Here is a 25,823-nt window from a genome sequence, read left to right as displayed (position 1 = left end):
GCGATTAATTTCGGTGTGATGCTGGATTGGTGGGGTTGGGGGGACTATGAGAACTTCTGGCGTGGGTGTGTGTAATTGGCTCATAATACATACAAGCTTGTACGTGTGTGCAAAAGTGTCTACCATGTGACTGAATGAGCCTGCGTGTGCCTGGGAAGCCTGAGTGTAATCGACTCCCGTGTGCGTGTGTGCGCGCGCGCTAGCGTGTTGGTGCATTTCTCACGTGTGTTATGGCGTACTTGTCTGGCGTGCTGGTGCGAACCTGTGCGTGCCTGGGGGTGTGTGTGTGTGCGTGTGCACACTCGAGGCTCGCACTCCTCGCCCTCCGCGCGCCCCGCGCTCGGGCTGGGGGCGGGGAGCGGGGGTGTGGCCAGGGCACTGCGGCTCGGCTGCCCGCCCCCGGCGCTGCGGCTCCGGCGCGTCACCGGCCCGCCCCGCCCCGCCCCCGCCGCCCGCCCCGCCCCCCGGCCCTTTGTAGCCGGCCGCCCCGCGCGCTCGCCGCCGCCCGGAGGCCCCGCCCCGCCCCGCCCCGCCCCGCGCCCCGCCCCGCCCCGCCCCGCCCGCCCCGCCCCTCCCCGGGCCGCAGTCGCCGGGGCCGCCGCGGGCCCGCAGCGAGCGGGGAGCGCGGCGCACGGCGGTGGCCAGGGCGGCGGGCGGCGGGCGGGCGGCGGGCGGGCGGGCGGCCTCGCAGCGGCATGGCGGACCGGCGGCGCGCGTGGAACACGGAGGACGACCTGCCCGTGTACCTGGCGCGGCCGGGCAGCGCGGCGCAGACGCCTCGCCAGAAGTACGGCGGCATGTTCGCGGCGGTGGAGGGAGCCTACGAGAACAAGACCATCGACTTCGACGCCTACAGCGTGGGCCGCCGCGGCTCGGCGCGCACGCCTCGCAGCGCTGGCCGGCCCGACGCCGTGGGGCTGCCGGGGCCCGGCGGCAGCGAGGACACGGCCAGCGACGGGAGCGAGCTCTCGGGCTCGGCAGTCAGCTCGCCGGGCGAGCGCGAGGAGCGACCGCCCGCGCTGCGCATCCGTTGCCCCGCGCCCCGCGACCTGCCGCTCGGCCGGGACAATGGCCAGGTACCCTCAGGGCGCGCGCCGACCGGCGGGGGGGGGGGGGGGCGGGACCCTCGGGGACGCCCGGGCCGCTGCCCTCGGGCTCGAGAGGGCCGCGGAAGGCCCCTCCCCCGCTCCATCCCACTGGAGGGCCCGAGCGGGGCTACCATTTGGTCGGGGTTGGTCAGCCCAGCCCGGGAGACTCCAAAGGGTCCTTCGCGATCCAGCCCCCTGCTGCTCTTCTGCAGAAAGGGGGAGCAAGGCTCTGAGCAGGAAAGTAAGTTGGCTACAGCTGCCACATGGACCCTTCAAAGCGAGGGGACCTCTGGGGTGAAGTTTAATCCAAGGAGCCCCGTTCTTTGCCTTTTGAAAAGAAGGGGAACTGCTTTCCGCATTAGTCCATTCATTTATTCACTCACTCATTAGTGATTATAGAGCCCCTACGGTGTACCAGGCTCTGGAAAAGGTTCAGTGAACCGCCTGTGGTCACACAGGTTAATGCTCAAAGAAGCCTTTCCTGTGTGCTCCCTCTGTGCTTTCTGGGGGGAAAGATTTGCTTAAAGATTTGGATGGGTCGGGCACATAGAACTAGAAACTGCTATCCCCAGGCACCGACATTTTCAGGGGATGCTGCTGAGTCGCCCAGCACGACGCCAGTGGGCTCCCTTCACAGAGCAAGTTGGAGGCAGAGCGGAGACTTGAACCCGGCTCTCCAGCTTCCTAGACTTGGAGGTTTTTACCCTCCGAAAGTGAAGGGGCGTCAGAGAGAGGGAATGCCAGGCCGTGGGCCCTATGGCTCTTCTCCCTTAAGCTAGAGGTCGCCAGGGAATTGGACGAAGATGGATGGGTAGACAGCACAGCTTTGGGATGTGTGCGTAAGGGTCGGGGTCAGATGCTAGAACAACGGAAGTTGGAGCACTTGAGGACCAGCGAGCTGTCAGCTTAGCCCAGAACTCGAAGTCTGAGCACTGCTCAGGTCCCAGCTCCCCCCCTCCCCCCAGTACATGCTGGGGTCCCGACTCAGCACACTGGCCCCACCCCAGGCCAGGGTGGGCGATAGATTCATGGTGAGAATCAAATCAGTTAATGCCGGTACTCAGTGAGCAATAAATGTTCGTTGTTGGATTTTACTATCATTTTTTATTGCCCCTTCTCCCCTTAAATACTATGAGAGGCATAAAGTGAGCGGGAGGAAGCAGAGCTCGATCCAGACGGAAATCTGGGAGGGCTTCCTGGAGGAGTGGGGGCTGGGCCGGCCTGCGGCTGCTTGGACGCAGTACGGGATCTCCTGCTCCCATCCTCGGGCTCTCGGCCTTCCGCCCCCGGAGCTCGGGAACTCTCCGTGGTCCTGAAGTCGGCGCCCTGAGAGGGGGAGGTCTACACTGATGGCGGTGGGGGTGGGGGGAGGTCAAGGGAGGGGGCTATCGGGAGTCATCTCCTTGTCCCTACCCCTTCTTATTCTCCCTGACCACTTGCTTCCCTCGTGGTCGACCCTGTTTGGGGTTCAGGCTTCTGAGCGCGAGCGGGAGACTTCAGGGCTGCGGATCCAGATGCCCGGGTCGGTACCGGTAACCCCTGTTTCCAGCCGAGGCCCTTTGCCCTCTTGAACCTCAGCTTCTCCACCTGTGAAATGGGGATGGCATTTTCCTCCCAGCCACCCACAAGGCGTGGTGGAGGATCAGGGAGGCGAGAGCGCTTTGTGCACGTCGGGAAGCTGTCTGGAAGTGCGTCCCTGCCGGAGCTACGGCCAGCGGCCCCGGAGCCAGCATCGCCCCCGGCTCTGCCTGCGACGGCTCCGCAGCCGCGCCTAGGCACTTGGGGGCGGTGGTCGCTTCACCTCTTCCACTCTTCCCTCTCCCCTTCTGGCCCTCTCTTCCCTTTCTCCATGGCTTCCCGGGGACTGGACAAAAGGCGGCGCCTGCGGCGCGCCTAGGGCTCCGGAAGCTCTGGAGGTTTGGGACTGCGGACACGAGGGGCTCACGGTCTCCCAAGGGGAAGCCTTTTACTTTCTGCGGACCAAGCGGCCACGGGGCTCGGGTTCCGGGGCGGGCTTCGCGGCTCCAGAGCTTTGCAGAGGGCACGGGGCGGGGGGTGGGGTGGGGGCGGGAGCGGGGGTCCTCCCCCCGCCCAGAAAGCTCTCTCCCGGTGAGGGAGGAGGAGTTTCTGCGGCGCAGGCGCAGCCTTTGCTGAGGCCGGAGGCCCCGCGACTGCGGCGCTTTGTACCCGGGAAGTCTGCATGGGAGCAGCGATCTGTGTGGCCAATCGCGGGCCGGTGCCCCTCCCCCGATACGCACGTGGTCTCGTCCCCAGCTCTGGAGCTTTCCTGCCCAGACTGACCCCCGGGGACGTCCTGGTGCGGAACCCAGGACTTAACCACGCTGAGGAAGGGAATGGGGGCGGCATGGGACCCGAGACTGGCAAATTCCGGTCATCAACGAGGATTTAAGACCCAGCTCAGCCCCCAGAGGCCAGGTTGAATGAACGAGTGCAGGAGAATGAGCTCTAGATAAGGGGTGCGGGAGGGAACCTGGCTTCCAGGAACTGTTCTGATTGTAGCTAACATACTTTGCACCTGAGATACCATTTTATTTCTGTAAGCCCCAACCAGTATACCCACCAGTATAAAGGAGGATATTATGGCCCCTAGGGCCCCTGGAATCCTAAATTGCTTCTCTTTTGCGAACCTACAAACCTATTTCAAGCCCAAAGCATCTCTGGCCTCCCGTCCTGGTCAGGGTGACTGGCCTCTAGGTGGCTGTGGAGGTAAGGACTTCAGGCCTCAGTTTGCAGAGTGGGGTTCCTCACCACCCCTAGGACACCCTCCCCCTGGGTGGCAACTTGAAAGTAAAGAAGATGGATCTTTTAAAAGATACTGTGAGTTTGTATTTTGCAGGCAGAAAGTGAATGGCAGAGAAGGTTAACATGTTATTCTGTCTGGAGATTTGGGGCGCCTTCCAGGATTGGGGGGCTTGCTAGGACTCCCCCTTCCCCCATTCCCTCTTTCTCCTTTCCTGTCTAGAAGTTTATCAAGCTATGCCCTGGCCTCCTGACCCCTCTCCCTAGAGCAACATATGGGTGGGGGTGCTGGGGCTGTGGTCCACTATACACTGGGAGGCAGGGCATCCTATTCTGTTGTCCCCCAGCCTGTCCTGGGGTCTGTGGGGACCTTAGTGCCAGTGGTCTGGCCCTCCAAACCATCACTGGTGGGGAAGACTGTGGGGGTGACTTGGTCCCCCCGTCCTCCACCCCACCAGCCAGGCTGTTGTGTGATGAGACCCTGCAGCAGGGGGTAGAGCGGGTCAGCCATTCATTAGGTTAGGGCCTTGTCTCTCCCATCCCTGCACTCTCATCCCTAACTGCCTGGCAGTAAGACTGCTGAGCCCTCGCGGAAGCTGGTTCAACGATGGCAGTGGGGAGGTGGCGGGAAAGGCTGTCTGGAGAGGCCGCTGACGAGGGGTCGGGGAGATGGGTAACCTTTTGTTTGGGGTTAGATGTTAAGGAAGGCGGTACAGCTTGAATAAAGGCTCGGAGTCCTCGGAGATGGAAAAGGCTTGATGCGTTCAGGGCGTGTGCACAGCGGACGGACAAGCGGACGAACGGAGGCCGCGGCGAGAGCGGCCGGAGGGGCCCGCCCCGCGCCCGCCCCGCGCCCGCCCCGCGCCCCGCGCCCGCCCCGCGCCCGCCCCGCGCCCGCCCCGCGCCCCGCGCCGCGCAGCTGTGGCGGGGAGGCCCGCAGATGCGGTGCTGCGCACCTGTGGCGCTGCGGCGGGCCCTGCTGCGCCGCGCCAGGCCGTCTCCCGCATTTCAAAGCACCCTGAGAACCAGACCTTCCCAATCGCGAGAGCGCGGCCGGGGCGCAGCCCAGGGCGTGCGCGCGGGGCGGGGGTCGGCGGGGCTGGGCGGCTCGGGGGGCGGGGGCGGAGTGCGGGGATCGGAAGGGAAGAGCTTCCTGGTTCGAGCCGAGAGGGGCGAATCGGGCTCGGCTCCGCGCCGCCGGGAGGAGCTGTCTGTAGCCCCCTCCTCCCGCCCTCGCCTCTCCCTCCTCCTCCCGCCCTCCGCACCGAGCCGGGAGGTGCTGCAGCCGGAGCGGCGGGCGCGCGGGCCGGGCAGCCGTGGGCGCCGAGCCTGCGTCCCTCTCTGCGTCCTCCCGGGCCTCTGCCACCGCGCCCGCGGGGAGCGGGGCCGCGGAGAGTCGGGCCGAGCGAACCACCGCCCCACGGGTCCGCCGGCCGGGCCGAGGGCGCCAGCGGGGCCATGTCTTACCAAGGCAAGAAGAGCATTCCGCACATCACGGTAAGCCGGGCCCCCGCCCCGCCCCGCCCCCGCCCCGCCGTTCTTTGTGGGGTGGGGGTGGTCGCCGCCGGGGTCGGGATCCGCGGGGGGACGGCGGGGGCGGCCCCCGAGGCTTCCTGCGTGGCGGCGGGTGGGGCGGGGCCGGTCTCGGCTCTGCGGCCCCCTCCCCCCAGCCTCTGGGGACAATGGTGGCGACGGGGGGAGCCCCGCATGGCTAGGCGGGGCCGGAGCCTCGGGCCCCTCTCCCCGCGGGCTCGCCGCCCCCCCCCCCCGCCCCAGCCCACGGGAAGTGCAGCAGGATGGCGTGGACCGGGAGGATGCGGAGCTGAACAAAAGAGGGAGGGGCGCGGGGGCCGGACCCCTCCCTCGGGCCGGGGAGCGGGGATGGGCGGGGAGGCCGAGCGTCCTGCGCCTGGCCTGCGCCCCGCCGGCCCCGGCACCTCGCAGCCGAGTTCCTCCCCTGCGGGAGGAAGCGAAAATACGGTCCTCCGCCTCCCGCTCCCCGCCCGCCCGTACCGACGGAGTGGAAGTCTGGGCCGAGGGACTGCGCCATCATGGAGCGCCCCTCCCACTCTCACCGCAGCTAAAAATAAACCTACTGGGGTGGCCTTGGCAGCTGTGGCCTCAGAAGGGTTAACGCTGGGGGGTAGGAGGGTGGTGGGGGCTGAGCCGTCCGTCGTCCCTGGGTGTGGCCGGAAACAAAGGATCCCTGCTTTGTCTCGGTGGGGAGCTGAGGGCTGAGGGCGCAGAGATGGGGAGACCTGGCCTCCACCCCATTCCCTCCCTGGCACCCGAGTTGAGCCAAACCAGCCCTGAAGGATGTGGCTCACAGGCGCTAGGGAAGCCTCTGGGCCTTTGGTGGCCGGTGCTGGAGTGGGCAGGTGCTGGGAGGTGGGATTCTGGGTGTGCCCTAATTCTCCAGCATGACACCTGAGGTTTGAGGACAGGAGACCCAGCATACTTATTTATCCAGAATCCTGGCTTTGGGAGCCCCAAGGGAGCCCCATGCCTTCCCATGGGAAGGGAGCCCCATGCCTTCCCATGGGAAGGCAGCCCTGGGTGGGGGAGGGAGCTGACATTTCCCAGTTGCCTGCCCAGTCTATGGTAAATCCTCTTTTGAGTCTTCATAGTAAATCCTTTGAAGGAAGCATTGTCTACCTCCCAGAGGCTGGAGCACTGGCTGGGGCGTAAGTGAGAGGCAGGTTGAGACAGAGCTCCCCTACCCCCCACCCATGTGCCTCCTCTCCAACTGTGGGCTGAGTCTTCCCTTGGGAAACCCCTCCTGGGCCCAGCTTCAGGTCTTGCCAACAGACCTTTGCTGAGGTCCTGTCTCGAGGTGTGACCCCTGAGGGTAGAGACCATCTCTAACCCATCGTAATCCCTGCCTTCTGAGATGTGAGGGTATGAGTGACCAGTCCTAGAACACTCTGGTTGCCTAAGAATCAACAGAAGAGGTGTGGTTGCCCCAGGCAAGGCAGTGCAGGAGGAAAGTGGGTTTTGTTTGAGCAGGTCCCTGCCTTGTGACTCTCTAACCTTGCCTCCTCAGGGGAACCAGGGCAAGTGATGGGAGTGGGGGTGATGCAGTGACTGATGAGTCTGGAGCCTTGGGTCCCATTGTGGCTGTGGCCCATGGCACCTGTGTCCCCCTCTCAGGACCCCAGGTTCCAAGAAGGCGAATTGGCCCAGTGGTGTTTGAGGCAGGTGTGTAAGAATGGTGTCGTAGACTTGAACAGCTGTCAGTGTCAACAGACATAGCAGCCACTCTGCCCTCCTGCTGCGACCCTCTGGAACCGAGATGGCTGCCCAGGCTTTTGCACCAAACGGATCTGGGTGCTCATCCTCCCTCTGCCACCTCCTAGCCTCTGCACTGTGATATCCCCAGTGGGCCAACACTGGCCGATTCCCAGGACCAACAAACATCCAAGAGGACTCTGGCAAAGCACTTAGTGTGTGTTAGGTGCGTAATGAGGGCAGTAGAACTGGTGGCTGACTCTGCTGCTTTAGTCTTTGTGCGAAGCCAGTAGTCAACCTGTGTGTAGAAGAGGACCAAATAGAGTGGTTGTAGCAGCTTCAATAGCATGGACAAGTGGGGATGAGATGCTGAAAAGTATACTTAATTCCTGGGAAGGAGGCTCTTGAGCATTTGTGTTTCATTTGGTCCACATAAGCCCACTCCACCCAGAAAGATTTGTGGTTTAAAGAAACAGCAAAACAGAAAGGATGGACTTGGATTAAGCTCCTTTATAGGACCCTCAGCTTCTGAGGGGATCTTTTGCTGATAATGTACGTGTCGTGACAGGAACCAGAGTGCCATTACATGCGTGGAAGGGTGCTGTGGCTTTCCAAATGCTGCACCCTTTGTGCTCATTTGGTAAGGTCATAATAAGCACTGCTCTGTGCTGGGCACTGTGCTGGCTGCTAGGGAAAGTTGGAATGAAGTGGGTTTGTGCGTTCCTTCCCAGAGTTTGACAAAGACCAACATTTCTGCCTGAAGTTGCATCCAAGTGTGGGAGGTGTCCTAAGAGGACACATAGGAGGCTGGTGGAAAGTAGAGCAGGGACACCCACCCCAGTCCTGGAGGGAGGTTGGGGAGGAGGGGAGGTTCTGTGTGAGTGGAGCAGCCCAGAGGCAAATGAGTGTGGGGTGGTGGAGAAACTGAAGGCAAGTCAGCATTATGGGAACCCAACCTCTGCTTCCAAATGTGGCTGCTCTGTGCAATGAGAGCAATCCTAGATGGTTTTGGCAGCCATGGTGTGCTTGGCCTGTGGAGAGACTTTGGGGGTTGAAAAGAACCAAGATACAACTCTCAGCGCATCTCCACCTGCTCAGTGTTGGGTCACTCTGTGCCCCTGTGAGCCTCAGCGTTGTCGGAACAATCAGGATAAGGTCCCAGATCAGCCAGAGCATCTGGAGATAGGGCAGAGGGTACTTGAGCAGAAGAGAAGAGACATTCCAGGCGGGGCACGGCTGAGTTAGGAAAATATCCCACCCGTGTTGACTGTGATGGGGCACCTTTCCTTCCATTTTCCACCTCGGCCTTTTTGTGAGATAAGAGAGTACCCGACAGAGAGGAGCGAAAAAGCAGAAACACTTAGCTTCAGCCCCTAAGGATTGTTTAAAATATTTACAAAGCTCTCTTTCATGTGTGGCTTTTTAAAAAATTAATGGCACAGCCAGGGATTAACTTAGCTAAAGCTGTTTCTGGAGCCCACTGCAGTGGTAAAGTGTTAGAACATCCTGGGCGTGGCTCTGAGCAAACAAAGGCACATGGCTTCCTGGCCCTGCAGAAGCTCTAGGCTCCCAGCAGAGCCACCGGAGGGGGAGGTCTGCTCAGTTGTGGGAGGAGACCAGAGTGTCCACCACAATGGCGAAGCAATATTATTATTAAAAGTAGGACCTCACAAGTACCGATCATTTGTGGGTTTGCAGGCTGTTACAGCATTCGACATGACCTCTGTGATCTCTCACTTGGTTTTCAGAGCAGTCCTATGAGGGAGACAGGCTAGTGATATCATGCCTGTTCCCCAAACAGTAAGCGAAGGTTCACAGAGACTTCAGTAGCACGTAAAAGTTCTTGCAGTGGCCTGTGAAGGAAGGAAGAGCCAGATGCAAGCAGAGCGGGTAGGAGGGCTGGTCTGCCTGTGATGAAAATTACTATCTGATTGAAATCTGTGTGCATCTGTGTGCGAGCGTGTGTTCCATCAAACAGTGAAGCTGAGCAGGGGAGAAAGATCCGTAAGTGAAACTCATATCAGACTCACGTAGTCTCTAATGTGCAAATATGCAAAACACATGTGAGGCCTGTTACACTTCTTCCTGAGGATGACATTCAGTTTATTTACCAGCCCCCGCCCCGTTTTTTACACAAAGGGTTTGAGATGCCCACAGTAATTTGTCACGCACGTAGTAAAATCATGTGGTATACCAGAGCTGAGGATTGAGGAAGAGCTGGGAATAGACCTGCCAGTGTTTCAGGTCACCAGAGGTGTGCAGCTGGATGTCTGCTACTGATTCAGAGTGTCTGTCATCCAGGGCAGAGAAGCAAACACCCTCAGTTATGTCAAGTTTATGACCAGAGAGGGGGAAGTGGGCCATATTCCTAGGGGAAAAATTATTTAGTTTAAATTCTTTTTTAAAATTTTTTTAAAGATTTTATTTATTTATTCATGAGAGACCAGAGAGAGTCAGAGACACAGGCAAAGGGAGAAGCAGGCTCCCTATTGGGAGCCTGATGCAGGACTCGATCCCAGGACCCCGGGATCAGGCCCTGAGCTGAAGGCAGATGCTCAACCGCTAAGCCACCCAGGTGCCCCTAAATTAAATTCTTAAAAAACATTTCAGAGAGGGTAAACATGATAATTATTAGGACTTCTTCTAAAACCTAGCTATGCTAACTTAGCCCTGCATGTCTCTTTCTCGTGGTGAACTTGGCCAAGACTGAATATATGGAACACACGTGACAGGACATATGTGAATGTGCCTGGCACATTGCAGTGGCTGACAGATGATCGTTTCTTTCTCCAAACCAGGCTCCCTCTTTGAGGATACGAAAACTCAGAATGGCAGGTGAGCAGGCACGTGTTCACCACGTTTCTGTTCTGTTCTTGGAAGAGTGCAAGGTGTGACGGCAGCTAAAAATACATATTTCATGATCCGTGACCTTAACAAGCTTACCGCCTAAGGGACAAAGTATACACACAGCAATTAAGAATGACAGAGCACAGGTGTTAGAGGGGCTTGAGGAGGGGACTCAGTGTTGGTGGATGCTCTAGGAGGTGGCTTCCTGGGACTTAGGGGGGGCAGCACGAGCTAGATGTTGAAGGATTTGATTGGTGGAAACATGGGAAGAGCTTGCAAGGCAGGTAGAACAGCCTATACAAGACTTGGGCTGGGGGATGAATATGGTCAGAATATGAATATAATTAGAAGCAGATGGATCAAGGGGTGAGGAACGTGAAATAAATGGGAAGGGGTGCAGGTATGGGGGGATTCTGTAACACTTTGGAAGCTGGGTAGAATGTACCCAATGTGATGGAAATAGCATATGGTTCTAAGTCCGGCTGAAATGCCAGTAGGATATTTGATCTTAGGCAAGTCACTTCCTTTCCCTGGGCTTCAGATTACTATTCTTTTCTTTTTTAAAGATTGTATTTATTTGAGGGGAGGGGGAGAGAGCACAGAGAGAGAGAGAAAGAGAGCATGCACAAGCAGGGGGAGGAGCAGACTGCCTTGAGAACGGAGTCCAGCATGGGGCTCAACCTCATGACCCTCCTGAGATCATGACCTGAACCGAAACTGAGATTCAAAAAAAAAAAAAAAAAGAAAAATTTTAGATTCAGATGCTAACCAGCTAAGCCACCCAGGTGCCCCTGGATTCCTTTTTTTTTTTTTTTAATTTATTTATGATAGTCACAGAGAGAGAGAGAGAGGCAGAGACACAGGCAGAGGGAGAAGCAGGCTCCATGCACCAGGAGCCCGACGTAGGATTTGATCCCAGGTCTCCAGGATCGCGCCCTGGGCCAAAGGCAGGCGCTAAACCGCTGTGCCACCCAGGGATCCCTCCTTTTCTTTATAGGGTTGGAGTAGGTGATTAATTCCAAGTTTAGGACCCTCTGAGTTTATTTTGGGTGGGCAATAGGAAGCCACTGGAAGTTTGTGAGCTAGGAGGCTGGTATGATAAAGGCAGCATGTAAGATTGTGGATTCTGAAACCAGATAATTTGGGTTTGGGTTCTAGCTGTTCCACTGACTAGCTGTGTCTTATTCTGTCTATGCACCAATTTTCCTTTGTAAAATGGGATTAATAATATTGCATAGGATTTTTTTTATTGAGAATTAAATAACTTACTGTTTGTAAGATGCTTAGACTAGTGCCTGTACATGGTATATCCTCTATAGGTTAGTTACTATTATTCTTATTGTGGGAAGCCATATTAGTCAGCTTTGTTCTGTAGCAAACAACCACAAAGTCTGGTTTTCAACACATTGAATTCTTGTTCACGCTATATGAGGGCTTTGGATTGGCTGTAGCTTTACCCCTCGGTGCTGGTGAACAATGGGTCTGTTCTTTGTATTTCTTCACTTTGAGACTCAGGCAGAAGGAGTAGAAGAGGGAGGCACAAGAGATTGGTAGCAACCTGAAATGCCTTTAAGAACTTGTGCTCAATTATGGCTTATAGTCACATGGCCAAAGCAAGTCACAGGATCCAGACCTAAATCAATGGAAAGAAGCCTGATGATGAACTTTCTTAAGGAGATGTGAAGATTAAGTGTGAAAGTTATGAAAAAAAATTATGCCATGTAAGAGTTACTAATACCTGTTAGGGCTAAGATGAGGTATTCAGGAAGTGTATGAGGTGAGTTTGGAATAAAAGGCTTGCACTGGTTCATAGGTTGAATTAAGTTGGGAATGAGCACCAAGCTGAGCTGTCTCAGTGGGCAGTTGGAACTCCAGATTGGTACAGGGGTGGGGGTTGAGAGCCAAGGGCCAGGTACAGAGATTAGGAAGCACTAGTAGAAGATATGAAATGTGAGATATTCAAGCAATCAGTGGTTCTCAGCCCATGTGCTGTGAGCAGACTGGTGTATTAAAAAAAATCCTCTGCAGATGTGCTGCTAAATTTTGATCAGCATTTAAAGTTTATATTTTTTTGCAACCAAATCTACAAATTGTCCTAGTAACATGTATCAAGTGGAATCCTAGGCACTCACAACAAGCAGGGAGGTATTGAATGAGTCTAATTTGTGTGTGTCTGTGAATCAAAGGAGGTTCCTGCCCTTGGAAGAAAGCATCAAGAGGACTTTGCCCTTGAGCATATAAAAGGACACGGTCAGGGCAGTGGACAGTTCCCTGGTGCTGAAGTGTAAGCAGGGGAGCCATTGAAGCCCTCCTGAGATAAGCAGTCACGCCCTAGTAGGGATGGCATGTGAATGAATGCTGTCTTAGTGTTGTGTGTAGGTCTTTAATTACTTTAAGAACGGTGCAGTTTTTTATACTGCTTGAACATGTGTTCTGAACACAGGTTGAGATCCCTTACCCTGGAGAGATGCAATGATGAAATCCTAACTTTGCTCTGAGAAAAGACAACTCTGAATTGGTGTTGGTGGCTTTAGGAGGAGTGGGATCCAGGGTGTTTCATAGAAACACTGGTCTACAAAACTAAAGCAAGCAAGTAAAAGGAAGAAAGTGATGGCTGTGGACATATGAAGCTGCTGCTCCTCACTTCCTTGGGCCTGTGCCGGGCACCTGGAACATTCTCCCTGACCAGGCTTACCCTCTCTGGCCCTTTGCTCTTGTATAAGCTGTGCCCATTCTCCATGGAGGATCTTCCCCCCAGGGGCTGGGGAGTGTGAACACTCCCATGTCAGTGACTTTGGTTTGTCTATTTGATTAAACCCTGGAAGGCTGGAACAGCATCTCATTCTCTTTGGCATCTCAGGAGTGCACTTGCACACTGGTGACTCACGGAGAGGCTTCATACTGCGTGGGCAGATGAATGAAACCAGGTTGCAAACGGTGTAGCTTTGCTGAGTGAGGTTTTAGCCACTCCTGCATTTGACTTTCCTTAACAAATATCCTATCTGTGTATTTAGTATTTAGGTAGTTACCATCCAGAAGATGATGAGGGAGGCGTGAAGAGTTTTTGGAGCTCAAAAAAACAAAGGGCCTCCCAAGTGGTACTTTGTCAGCAGGGAGAGAACAGAGCTGATCCTTTAATGGGATTCATTGCATTTCCCACTGAAAAGCAAGATTTTACAATAAGGGCCATCTGTATTAGTTGGAGCATTATAGCACACATATCCCCTAGGCCTTGACTGAATAATGACTTGGGGTCAGTTCCATGCCTCAGTGGGTCTGATACAGAACCGTATAGAACAAATAGATAGCTGTTTTAGATTTTGTACCTGTTCCCAAATTATGCTGCCCTGTATTTTGTACCATACCATAACCCTTAGGGCTGAAGTCCTAATAATATCTCAGCAAATATTTGATTTATACAACCTTAAAGTCAAAAGGAACCTTCTAAGTTACGTAAAATGTTCAGTGTTTGTATAGTTAAGAAAGCAGGAAGTAGCGTCTGTTGCTTCTCCCTGACACCCCCATCTCTACTGTAGGAATTCAAATTCTCCTTGCATACCTCTAATGACAGGGAGATCACTACTTTATTCAGCAGCTTGCTTTATTCTTTTTTTTTTAATGAATTAATTAATTTATTTATTTATGATAGTCACACACACAGAGAGAGAGAGGCAGAGACATAGGCAGAGGGAGAAGCAGGCTCCATGCAGGGAGCCCGATGTGGGACTCAATCCCGGGTCTCCAGGATCGTGCCCTGGGCCAAAGGCAGGCGCCAAACCGCTGCGCCACCCAGGGATCCCAGCTTGCTTTATTCTTGCGTGTTGTTGGAAACCTCTTGTGTGTGTGGACTGACAGTCTGTCTCTTGCTCTACTTGTCCCCAGAGTTTTCAAAGGTCTCCTTTTCTTCCACATGGACATTCTTGGAGGCTTCAGAAGGGATTTCTCAGGCATTTCTCATTACCCAAGACCCTCTCTTTCCCAGAATGGCCCCAGTGCTCTATTTGTCATGGAGCACACCTTACAGGTGTAATGTTAGGATTTTTCGTTTCTTGTTCTTCCTTTCATTTTCTTCTTTTCTCTTTTGCTGTCCTTTATTTCCGGGCATGCAGAACAACATAGATTCAAAATAGAACTTTAATCATTGGGCACTTTTCAAACTGGCTTAAAAACTTTTTAGGGTAATAGACATCTTTGAGAAGATATTGAAAGCAATGGAAACTTTTTCCTGCTTCCTCAATGCTTGGACATAGGACATTTGGCATAAAATATTGGACTACATAGATATACATTCAGCATATGAAATGTACAGAGGGCTTTTACACATTATCTTTAGTAATCCTGTGAGTTGGTACTTTGATTAATTGTTTACAGATGAGGAGATGGAAGCAGAGAGGTTAAGTATCTTGTCCCAGGTCACTCAGCCAAGAAGCAGTGTAGGAATAAGCTGTAGTCTCTGTGAAGGATCTCACAGTCTCATGGGAGAAATAGACAAAAATGAACTGGAAGATGAAACATCATGAAGCAATACTAACCATGCAGTGTGTGCCTCATGTTGTGGGAACTGCAAGGGGTGACCACATGTTCCTGAGGTTAGGACACTGGGCTCACAGGGTGAGTTGGAAATCAGTGTGTAGAGCAGGTTTGGCAGGAAGGTCATAGGAAGGTATGGGGGTGTGAAGTTGCAATTAGGGAGCCAGTGTGTGGTGAGTAGCAGAATGTGGGAACACAAGGCTGGGGGATGGGAGGGGTCAGACAAGAAATTACCCAGGAGTGTGTCCTTTGTCCTGTGCATGAGGACAGGCTGATGAAAGGTTTAAAGGGGAGGCGTGACATGGTTGCATTTGTGTTTCAGAAAGGTCACTGGCTGTCATGTGGAGGGAACGAGACAGGCAGTAGGGAGACAGGTGGCGAGGGCTGAATTGGGACAGGTGCAGTGGGAGGTGGAATTAGCAGGTGCATGTAAGGACTTTCTGGGCCAGATACAACAAGATCAAGGAAAGGGTTGGGTCTGAAGTGAGAATTTAGAGAAGAGTCAAAGATAAAACTGAACATCTCCATGAGATCTAACTCTCCATGTTGCAAAGGTTTAAAACCAAAACCAAAAACAGGCACAGGTCTAAGTGCTTGTCCACGTGTTAATTCATTTGTCTTTCAAAAGAGCTCTCTGCATTACTGGTGGGAAAGTGACACAGGCTGAGGAGAACTTGCCTGGGGCACAGGCTTTGTAAGGGTGGGCCAGGTCAGAGCTCAGGCAGTCTGCTTGGCACCCAGCAGGCCACTCTGCCTCTTTGTCAAATGAGATAATGGGCGTGAAAGCATCTGGCTTACAGGAGACTCTGCATTTAACATCTACCCACCAGAGAGCTCTTAACAACTTTTAGAGCCCTTTAATCTGCCTTACTCCCTTCTGGCCACAATGGCCAATCCTATCAGGAGGGCAGGTGAGCATATGGCATCAGGTTTGTGCTTAATAAATAGCTAAATGGGTATATGTGGTTGGTTCTTGCTTGTTCCCATTTTGTAGAGGTGGGAACTAAGGCTCAGACATGTTAACCAGGTATAGTGAAGAGAACACAGGATAACCACTTGGGAGCAATGCGGCTGTCATTTTGTAGGTACTGGGAAGAACTAGGTTCAAATCTGGCAGCACCAACTCCTGGCTGTGTAACCTCGAGAGATTACTTCACTTCTCTGAGCTTCCTTGCTTGTAGCATTCATACCCACTTCTTTTTTTATTTCTATTTTATTTACCTTTTTTTTTTTGAGAAAGAGAGAGTGTGGGTGGGTGGTGGGGGGCCACAGAAGGAGAGGGAGAGAGACAATCTTAAGCTGGCTCCATATCCAGCAAAGGGCCCGGAGATCATGACCTGAACCATGATCAAGGGTCAAACACTCAACCAACTGAGCCACTCAGGCACCCCAATCCTATCCACTTCTTCAGGTGACTTAATTAAAAATGAAAACCCATGTAATACAGAAACAATACTTAGTATGCACTTAGGAATGTGATTTCCTTAAAGATAAAGGATTTCTGTTCAGATTGCTTTGTATGAGGTAAAAAGCAGATACAAGGCAGCACGGAAATGGGTTTCAACATAGAAACAGATGTAGCTAGCGTCATCCTCCTATGGGCAGCCCGAAGCCCCTGTCCACTCCTGGGGTCATCATACAGCTGTGTTATTTTAAACCCAGATGTTTTGTCCACAGGGGATTATTTCCTGAATGTCTGCTGGTATCGTGGGACCTGAGGTCTTACTGTTAAAACTGCAGTTGTCATGGAAACGGGGCTGAGCTTCCAGAGAAGCTGTGTAATCCATGGGGACTACTGGTATTTCTAATTCATGAAGGAGGAAGATGCTGCTGTGCTCTCTGCCCATGCGAGGGGAGAACAAATGTGTGTTAATTAGATTGGTCTCAGGCCTGTTGCCACTTCCAGGGCTGCCTTCCTGGAAAGTGTGGCAGAGGGCTGCAGGTTGACAGGCTGTCCCCTGAGGCAAAAGCAAAGGCAAATGTGCTGGTTTTCTGTGAATAAATAGGATGTACAGCTGCACGGTATGGCAGTACTTGCTGCTGCAGGGAGGTCGAATGGGAGATCTACAAGGGGAGCCTGGGAGGAAGGGGATTCTGGTTATTAAAGGTAGGAACTGAGTCATGGAATTCTGAAGTATTTGAGCTAGGAAATCCCTCAGATGGCTCTCAACACAGAATCTTAATGGTGTTATCAGTTCACTTTGATACACTAATGCCACATCACAAACAACCTTGTAATTCTGACTTATAGCCCCAAATACTTATTTATTGCTTATAGGTCTGTGGGTGGCAGAGGCTTAGCAGAGCTCAGCTAGATTTGTCTTCAGGCTTCTTCATGTGTTCTCCTCATGTCACCTCTTTCTGAGACTCAGAATGAAGGAGGCTTCATCTTGGGTCACGTAGTTTTCAAGGTGGAGAGTGGACTGTCAAGATCGAGTTGAGTCCCACCTGCTTCTTAAAGCTTGTGCTCAGACTGGTGTGCTCACATTCACTCTAATTCTGTTGGTCAAAGCAAGTCATACGGGTGTCCCCTCAGCTGGTGGGGCAGGAGAGCACTGCACCTACATTGGAGCATGGCAAGAGTGGGGCAGCAGGAAGAATTGTAAAACAGATAGCACAACCCACCACATAGGGTCTACATCAAGATTATCTGGAAATGTTTGTTAGTAACATAAATTCTTGGCCCTAGCTACATTGGGGTTAAGTGAAAATCTTGACAAAAGTACATGGATTGGAATTTTAGCAGGAAGTCCCAGTGGATTTTGAGGATCATTTAGGCTCAGGTGCCATGTTATAAATTGTACATGCATGAATGAGGCATGCCTACCTGTCCTGTTGAATGTTTGAGTTGTAGACATAAGCTTCAATATTAGTGGTTTGTAGAGTCTGAAGGACTGGTAACTTTCAAAATTTACCTTGACATTTCTTTTGTCTTAAGAGAGTGCAGTTCGATGCATGGTCAAGCACATCAAAATGAGGATTCCCTGATCTTTTTGAGACTCATTTCCATGCTAACCCTTTGGAGGAAGGTATTCTTCATTTTCCCAAGGAGTGACTGGTCATTTAGTTACTCTGATTTAGAATATTAGTGAAGGATTGTGCATTAGTGAAGCATTAAAGGAGAGGGACCACCCTCCAACTTCCTGGAGTGGAGGAATTAAAGTATAGAAAGGGTGGTACTAAGCCTTAGTACTAAGGTAACCAATTTACATACATTGTGAAACATAGGTCCTCTGTTTTTGTTCTCTAGGAATGTAAAGATTACAAAATGTAAAGATTACAGAATAACAGTGAGCCAGGAAAGAAGCGCAGTAAAACTACAAAGCTCGATGAGGGAGAGGGATCTTTAGCATCCCGGGGTTTGGAGAAACCTTGCTGTCCTAATGCTCTATGATGTTTCAGGACCACGGACAGCACACCACTTCCACTCTCCATTCCTTATTTGATGCCTAAAACCTGGAACTTTGAAATCACCATGTATGTTTATACTATTTATTTTGCTAGAATGCTCCGCTTCTTCCCCTTTCTTTGGCTTCTTGAACTTCTCATATTACAGAACCCAGCTCAAATGTCCCCTCCTTGATGACATAGGCACTGTCTTTCCCTGTCACTGTAATAACAGCTTTGGTTTTCTGCTGTTTTCCAGATAGTCAGGGTTACTAAACTAGTGATTTTTGGGTAAGTGTTGATTTGATTAGAACTGCACCTCTCTTTTCTTCCAAATCCCCCTAGTTCTTAATGGGTTTTCCATCCTCCTGACTTCGCGGTGGAGACGACAGATATTATTCCCACCAACCAGGAGGGAGAATGCAGAATGCAGGGAGGCTTAATGCTTCACTCAGGGATAGACAATGATGCAAAAATTTCACTGTGACCCAGACCTCCCCTCTGAGCAGAGGCTGACTGTTGTTTACTCTGCTGCTATATGGATAAGGATGTCTGAAGCTTTAAGGGCTAATTTTTGTAAGCAGCACTCAACATAGTACTTAGTGTTTGTGAAGAGGATGAAGGCGTCCTGCCAACACCAGCTCTCTCCCAGTTGGGGCTGGATGGAAGATGATAGTGGGTTTGCAGACAAGCCTTCCCTGGGCTTCTCCTCTGACTCACAGGACCTTTGGTAGGGGCGTAATTATTGTCCAGAACCAAGGTTTAGGTGGGCCCCTCCTGAGGAGCTTTTAGCATCATCCATGTTGTGCTGGCTTTGCATTAAGTCAGCTTCTCTTCTGCAGGCAGCAGGCTTAGGCTTTCAGAGAATTTTTAAAGGCAGGAAAAAAGATTTCTGATGTGTCCATCTGCTCTTTTCTCCTGTTCCCTGTCTCTCTCCCCACCTCTGCTTCCTCCCTTCCATTCTTTCCTCTTGTCCATTTCTCTCCATCTTTATTTCCTACTCCTATCTTCTCCTTCTCCCTTCCTCCCTTTTTTTTTAAACATTCTTTTCTTTTTCCTTCCCTTCTCCTTGCCTCCTGTATGTCATTCCCTCTCCTGCTGCTTTCAGTACACATTTACTGAACATCCCTGACTGGTTCCTTGGGATCTAGAGATGACTTACCCCAGGCACTACTGGCCACAAAAGGATGTCCAGCCCTGCAAGAGATGGACACGTGAACAATGATCTTGACTGTGCTCAGTGTTATGGCAAAGGGGTGTTCAAGGGGCAGTGAGATATGGGGGCTCCCCACAGTCTCTGCTGGGAGGAGTCAGTTACTACCAGAAGGATGTACTATCCACCCCCCCCCTGAAATTACTATCATATAGAGAGTTTGGTATTTTGCTTTTTCACCTAATATTTTATTTTCCAGAACTTCCATCTGTCCTTAAAAATTTCTGAGAAATATTTTAGTTGATGAATGATGCTTCATTAGTGGTGTAGTTATATGATTGTAATTAATACTGGATCACACCTTTGTGCATATTCTGTAGCCTTGTTTGGGGATTTTTTTTTTCCTGAGGACAGATTGCTAGCTATAAGTTTTTAGATCAAAGGTCATGAACGGCTTTAAGGCCCTTGCTATATTTTGCAAAATTGTCTGGTTCTCGATCTTATTGAGAAACACCAGCTCTGAAGAAAATATAAATATTATCAGTTTCCTGTTTTATACATCTGCCTAGTATTGTGTTTGATGTCTTGGCTCAGAAGCTTTTGTATGTTGGAATTCTTATCTGATGAAAGCCCTTTCATTATCATGGTGACAAGCCTGGACTCCCTTCCACACATGGTGTTAGAGTTCCCATGAGCTGGCACCTGCATACCTCTCCAGATCCCCACTCTGAGGTCATAATTCAGCCATATAAAACCACATACAGATCCCCAAGCACACCAGCTGCCTCTTTCTGTAGTGCCTTTTTTCTTTTGCCATGTGGCTAATTCCTACTCATTTTTCCAGCTCAGATAAGCATTTCTCCCCCTGGAAAGATCTGGAAGGTGTGTGTGTAGGGGTGCTCTGTGCTCCTCCCCCAATCTCTGCTCTTCTCTCTGCCTCAGCCCTTCCCAGTCTCCCCCACTGGCCTGAGAAATCCTTAAAGGTATACACTATTTCTTTTAGCTACACACATTCCTTCCTTAAATATTTATTGAGTGCAGTTCCTGCTATAGAAGATAGCAAAGAATGAACAATGCATAACTCCACTGAGTATTTACATGTGCCAGGCCTGTGCTAAGCGCTTGATGTATATATGCTCCTTGCACTTCTCTCAACAGCCTTATGAGGCAGGAACATTTGTCCCCATTTGCAGATGGAGAAACTAAATCTAGAAGAGGTTAAATCACATAGAGAATAAGCGGGTAGAGATTGGAACTTGTATCTGAGTCTGGGCATTCTGTTCTTATGTATCACTGATCCAAGGATATGAGCCATGCGGAGCATAATACACTTTAGATCACCGCTATTACCACAGAATGAGTGGCAGTCTCTGGCATAACCTGCAGTTAGACTTTTGTTGAATTTTTGATTAGATATTTCATTTTCTTCCAAGTGTTTAAACAGTAGTTGTTATATAGAGCTTGTCATTATTCATATCTGCTACTTGTGAGAAGCAGGGTATCATTAATTTTCTTTTAAATGTGTGATTTTTACTTTGTTAAATTCTTAAAAATTATAGACCATCAAATTCACTCTTCTTGGTGTGAGATCTTACACAGATTTCCTGCATGAAGAAAGGGAGCCCTGGAACGCTAGGTCCTTGGGTCACAGACCTCTGGTTCTTTCTAAATTGCATCTGATCATGGGTGTTCATGGACTCTAGAATGTGGAAATGTTTTAAGATGTGATAGAAGGATGTTTGATGGAGCCAATGCTAGGCAGGAAGTTAGGGAACCTTGGGTCTACCCTACACCCCTGTTAGTTATGTGAACATAGGAGGCCACCCCATTTCTGTATGAGGTCAGATCAGACCTATCATTCCATAAGAGCCACTCCGTGCCAACAGGTCTGCAGGGCATAACTCTCATAAAGTGCAATTCTAAAGGGGTTGTCTGGGCAAAGTATCCTTGTCAAATTTTCCATACTAAAAAGGATCAGTGTTTGGAAAAGATGGAAATTCAATTCCCCTCTTGCATATTCACATTACATATCCATAAAATGAAGGACCTGGGAATTCCTGTTATATAGATAATCTTTTCTGCTTAATCCAGAATTTTCTAAACTCCCTACACGTGGGAATCCCCTTTGGGAGTAGTATCTACTTAAACCTCTGAGCTAGAGTTCCAGAGAACGTGATTCTGAAAATGCCAGTTAAAAGGCAAAGGCACTGCTAATTTTAAGGAGAAAAGGAAAAAGTCACATTAGCCTTGCCTTATTATTGACATGCTGTTTTAGAAATATACTTGCCCCTGAGAACACCAGAAAGGACCCCTTGCAGTAGCTACACACGCTGTCTGCTGGTAGTTGGGGAGGAGGTGGATTTGAACACAGGCTGCACCATCTGATTCTAGGAAGAGCAGGGTGGGGCTGATCTTCTGGTACTCAGTACATTAAATACCACCTTTCAAGCTGAGCCTGAAAAACCCTCTATTAAATGTGACAGGGCAGACAGCTGCCTGAGGGAGGCCGTGTTCTGGAAGCTGTGCACCAACAGCTGCTGATGACTCACATTTTCTTGCTTCTTGGTGCCCAGGAAAACCTGTGAACCAGCTTGTCTCTGCTTTGGATATATAGAGCCCGCACCTCTTCTTTCCCTTGGTCCTGGAGTATCCTCCCTGGGAATGGCAAATTGTGCAGGGCTTCTATCTTAGGGCTAAGAGGCAGGTTGTAGAGCCTGGGAGTGGTTAAGCTTGAAGCAAGAGACCTTCTGCTGGGGAGCAGAATGTGCTGGTTCATACTTGTCTTCCTTGATTCATGGCTTATAGTTTCTTGTCTCATAGCTGTGATAACTTTGCTCTGCATCTTAAGCTATTCATCCGTCAAGAATCAGTTCAGAGATCCACCTGTCTGTTCATTCTTCCATGCATTCATGTATGCATCCATCCATCCCTCTGTCTGTTCATCCATCCATCCATCCATCCATCCATCCATCCATCCATCCATTTGTCCATCCATCCATCCAGCCAGCCAGGCTGTGTCCAAATATTGGAGATATAGCACTGAAGAAAATAGATGAAATCTTTACCTCCATGAAGCTTACAGTCTTGTAAGGACAGTTGCAGGGCATAATTGCAATTGGCACCATTATCCACATCGATGTGTATGCTGGTATCCCCTGTGAGTCATGTCTGACGCAGTCAGTGGGGGGAGTACCATAACTCTGATGTCAGTGGGCAAGTCACCTTTTAGACAAACTTGAATATATAGTGTGTGGGATGTACTGTAGTCAGTACTGTGAAACAAAGTGGCTAGAGGTGTCGGGTTTGCTGGTAGGACAGAGGCGTACAGTATTCTAGACAGGGCAGCCAGTGGGGGTGGGAGGGGATCTGAGTTAAGTGATGCTGAATAGAGACCTGAAGCAAATGAGAGAGTGAACTTTTCCTTGGTAGTGGGATTCCAAATAACATAGGGTCTCACTGACCTTGGCTTTCACTCTGAAGGAAATACGGTGCTGATGCATGACGCCAACAGAGGGTCCTGAGCAAGCTGCATGCCCTGTTTCTGCTCAGCAAGCTTTCCCTGATTCTTTCGTTTGGGTCGACGCTTCTTTTCTAGGCTTGTACAGTATCCTCTGCCTTCCTCTCATGGCTGATCCCATGGACCATTGTGGGGGCTCTGGGGTGCGTTTCCTCAGAGGATCCTGGTGGGATCAAGCCTCAGTTAACCTTAGTGAGCACTCTGTATGGGATTTGCATGCCTGCCTGCCTGGCTGCCTGCCTCTCCCTCCTTCTTCACTCTGGTTTGTGCAGTTGATTCCCATATACACTATCTGCCTTCAGTCCTTGTCTCAGGTTCTACTTTCAGGGAAACCCATGGAAGACACTCCCTTGGAAGTGGCTACCCTGAATTGTTATTGTCTGTTTACTGTCTCTTTCCCTACCCAACAGCTGGGGCTTAAGGAAGAGGCTGTGTTTTATTCATCACTGCATCTCCAGCTAGGAGACAGTAAAGTATAAATAAACACAGGGAAAAACAATTTTCAGCCTCCAAGAAATGCAAATTAACAAATATTCATGATAACCAAGGATGCTTGCTGACTTATACATGGCAATTAGAGCAATACTTTTGGGAAGCTATCTGGTCAAATTTATCAAGGGCCATAAACGAGGTTCATACAGTTTGACCCAGTTATTAGGCTTCTGAGAATTAGCCTAACAATTCAAGCCGAGGGAAAAGCCTTGTGTACGGAGATGTTCATTGCAGCAATAAGTACCATTGTGAAAAATGGAAAGTAACTTGGTGTCTAACAGTAGAGGGATAATTAAACAACTTATTGTGTATCTGTAAGATGGAATATTTTATAGCCACTTACTGATGCTCATGGAGAACATGTCATAACTTGGGAGCACCCTTATGGTACAAGGCAAAAAAGTTGTGTTCTTTTTGGCTCCTAGAATTTGCTGTTTTTTTTGCTGCCTCTGGGCCCTGGCTACCAGTTCTCTCTGTCCAGAAGACACTGAATGTTCACCTTCCCTGGCCTTCTTCCCCGCCACTTGTTTGGAACAACTCATCTCAAGTTATTTTCTAGGTGTGAGCTGGCTTTGCCTGGCCCCCAGTAAGGGCGGCAGGCCTTTACTTTGCTCCCATGACGGGCACCCTCCCCTTCTCCTCTGGTAACCCTGTAAGCCTATGGCTTGGTAAGCCTCTGCCACTCCCTCCATCAGCTCCAGGAGAGCACCTTCCACTCTGTCCCTGGTTCCTCCTGGCTCATCAGGGCCTGGCCTTGGGCTGGGAGCCGAGGCAGTGAGGCAGCATGTGATGGGGGCACAGAGGAGTGGATGGATATGTGCACAGTGATCATAACCACAGGGAATCAAGGAAAGCAGAAAAAGGTGGAGAGAAACCTCAGCATTTTGCCTGGAGGTTGTTCTGGGGGAGTTGCGTTTACCCTATAGTCTTTCTGCTAACTTTTAAAATGTCTCTAAATTAAGGTTTGTTACAAATAATAATTCCTTAATAAACTCCTGTTCTATGAATGGCCTAGTTTCTTCAACAAATGAATGGGATCAGAGAGGGAGGAAGGCTGGTAGAGATCCCAGCAAACTGCAGAGAGCCAGTTGCGGAGTGGAGACCAAGGATGGATTCCCCATCGACCCGCCCACTGTAAAACCAAACAAAATTGAACATAGTCTGATTATTAACTCGTATGAAGGATTTACTATTAATTGGGTCCATTGAGATGATGAGTTGTGGTTACATTTATTTAAAAACCCCTTAATGGTTGGAGATATACACTGAAGTGATGTGTATGGGGAACAGTGTTTGGGATTTATTTTAAAATACCTCAGCAAAAACAAAACAGAAGTGTTGGTGGGGGGAGTAGGATGGGTGCAATGTGAATGGCTGGGTATTGAAGATTTTTGAGTCTGGACCCGAGTGGGCTTTTTTATGCCATTTCTTTACTTTTGAATATATTTGGATATTTTTATATTAAAAGTTTAAAAAAAATTTGGCTTTTCCCCAGTGACACTTAAATACTTTGCTTGGCTTTTCAGAGTGACCGACTCCTCATCAAAGGCGGACGAATCATCAATGATGACCAGTCCTTCTATGCTGACGTCTACCTGGAAGATGGACTTATAAAGTGGGTTGACCAAAACACACCTTTTTTTCTTCTTTTTAAAGATTTTAATTTTAAAGTAATCTCTACACCCAATATGGGGCTCAGACTTACAACCTTGAGATCAAGAGTCACATGTTCCACTGACTTGAACCTGCCAGACTTCCCCAGAACATGCCTATTAAGAAGCTAGTCTCGTGGCACCTGGGTGGCTCAGTCGGTTGAGTGTCCAACTCTTCATTTTGGCTCAGGTCACCATCTCGGGGAACTGGAATCCAGCCCCACATTGGGCTCCCCACTCATCAAGGAGTCTCCATCTGCTCACTCTCTCTGTCTCTCTCAAATAATAAATAAAACTTGAAAACAAAAAAAAAGAAGCCAGTCTTCCTAGGCTGCCAGACCCTTAAGAGTTCTGTCCCAGGATGACTGTGCTGTGAATATTAGGGATGGAGGGGCGCCTGGGTGGCTCAGTCGGTTCAGCGGCCACCGTTGGCTCAGGTCACGATCCCAGGGTCCTAGGATTGAGCTCCGCATCAGGCTCCCTCCTGGATGGGCAGCCTGCTTCTCCCTCTCCAATGCTTGTGCTCTCCTGGTCTCTCTCTCTCCCTCTCTCTCTCTCTCAAAGAAATAAAATCTTTAAAAATAACATCAGGGATGGAGAGATTCAGGGAGGTCCAAACTATAGCTGGGGAGGGGGACAGTGGTTCTGGAGTGCCCCTGCCCTGCCAGCCTCATGCAGGCCATCAGATGCACAGGAGGCAGTGACATGCGCACGGCCAGCCCCTGCTCTGTTGCAGGAAGTGGAGGGCCAGGGAGATAAAACAGCTGCTGCATGTTGTCAGCTAGGGACAGGCGCAGATGTCCACCTAGTATGTAGAACTGAATTCACAGCTCTTTCTTCTACCTGCTCACAATTTTTGGATTAGGTGTTGGGAGCCAGGAGAGAAAGGAAGAATGTTAGGACAGAGCCATGGCGCTTAAGTAAAAGACACTCACTTTGTCCCTATTGGCTTCTTCTTTAGCTGTAACATCCCAAGTGCTCATCCGCTCGGTCACTGCATTAAAAAAGCCCAGACTGGGCAACTGAAACCATAGAAATGTATTTCTCCCAGGCTGGAGGCTGCAAGTCCTGGATCAAGGTGCTGGCAGAGATAGTTACTTCTAAGATCTCTCTCCTTGGCTTGCGCAGGGCGTCCTCTTGCTGTGTGCTCACGTGGTTGTCCCTCTGCA

The 25,823-nt window shown here is 50.8% G+C and overlaps 1 protein-coding gene and 1 long non-coding RNA gene across 4 annotated transcripts in view; one reads left to right on the top strand and one right to left on the bottom strand.

Moving 5' to 3' along the window:
• The first annotated feature begins 689 nt into the window (after nt 1-689).
• The window catches only part of CRMP1 (collapsin response mediator protein 1), a 72,836-nt gene continuing 47,702 nt past the window's right edge, over nt 690-25,823 (top strand). Inside the window, exons 1-2 of one of the 3 annotated variants that reach the window (XM_038533406.1) lie at nt 690-1,076; nt 24,529-24,617. In XM_038533406.1, coding sequence (XP_038389334.1) covers nt 696-1,076; nt 24,529-24,617 — 470 coding nt within the window. In that variant the 5' untranslated portion in view covers nt 690-695. Of the gene's footprint in view, nt 1,077-5,190; nt 5,346-8,684; nt 8,967-24,528; nt 24,618-25,823 lie in introns of those variants that run through there. The other 2 variants (XM_038533407.1, XM_038533408.1) reach the window with 2 other exon arrangements.
• Nucleotides 2,191-5,448, bottom strand: LOC119871247. Its single transcript, XR_005357263.1, has 3 exons — nt 5,316-5,448; nt 2,502-2,675; nt 2,191-2,414 (listed from the first exon to the last, which is right to left on the bottom strand). It is a non-coding gene; the product is annotated as an uncharacterized LOC119871247 (long non-coding RNA).

The sequence above is a fragment of the Canis lupus genome, chromosome 3, assembly GCF_011100685.1.
Source record: "Canis lupus familiaris isolate Mischka breed German Shepherd chromosome 3, alternate assembly UU_Cfam_GSD_1.0, whole genome shotgun sequence".
Lineage (NCBI taxonomy): Eukaryota > Metazoa > Chordata > Mammalia > Carnivora > Canidae > Canis > Canis lupus.
The sequence above is the reverse complement of the archived record's forward strand: the minus strand, read 5'-3'. Positions and strand labels throughout refer to the sequence as shown.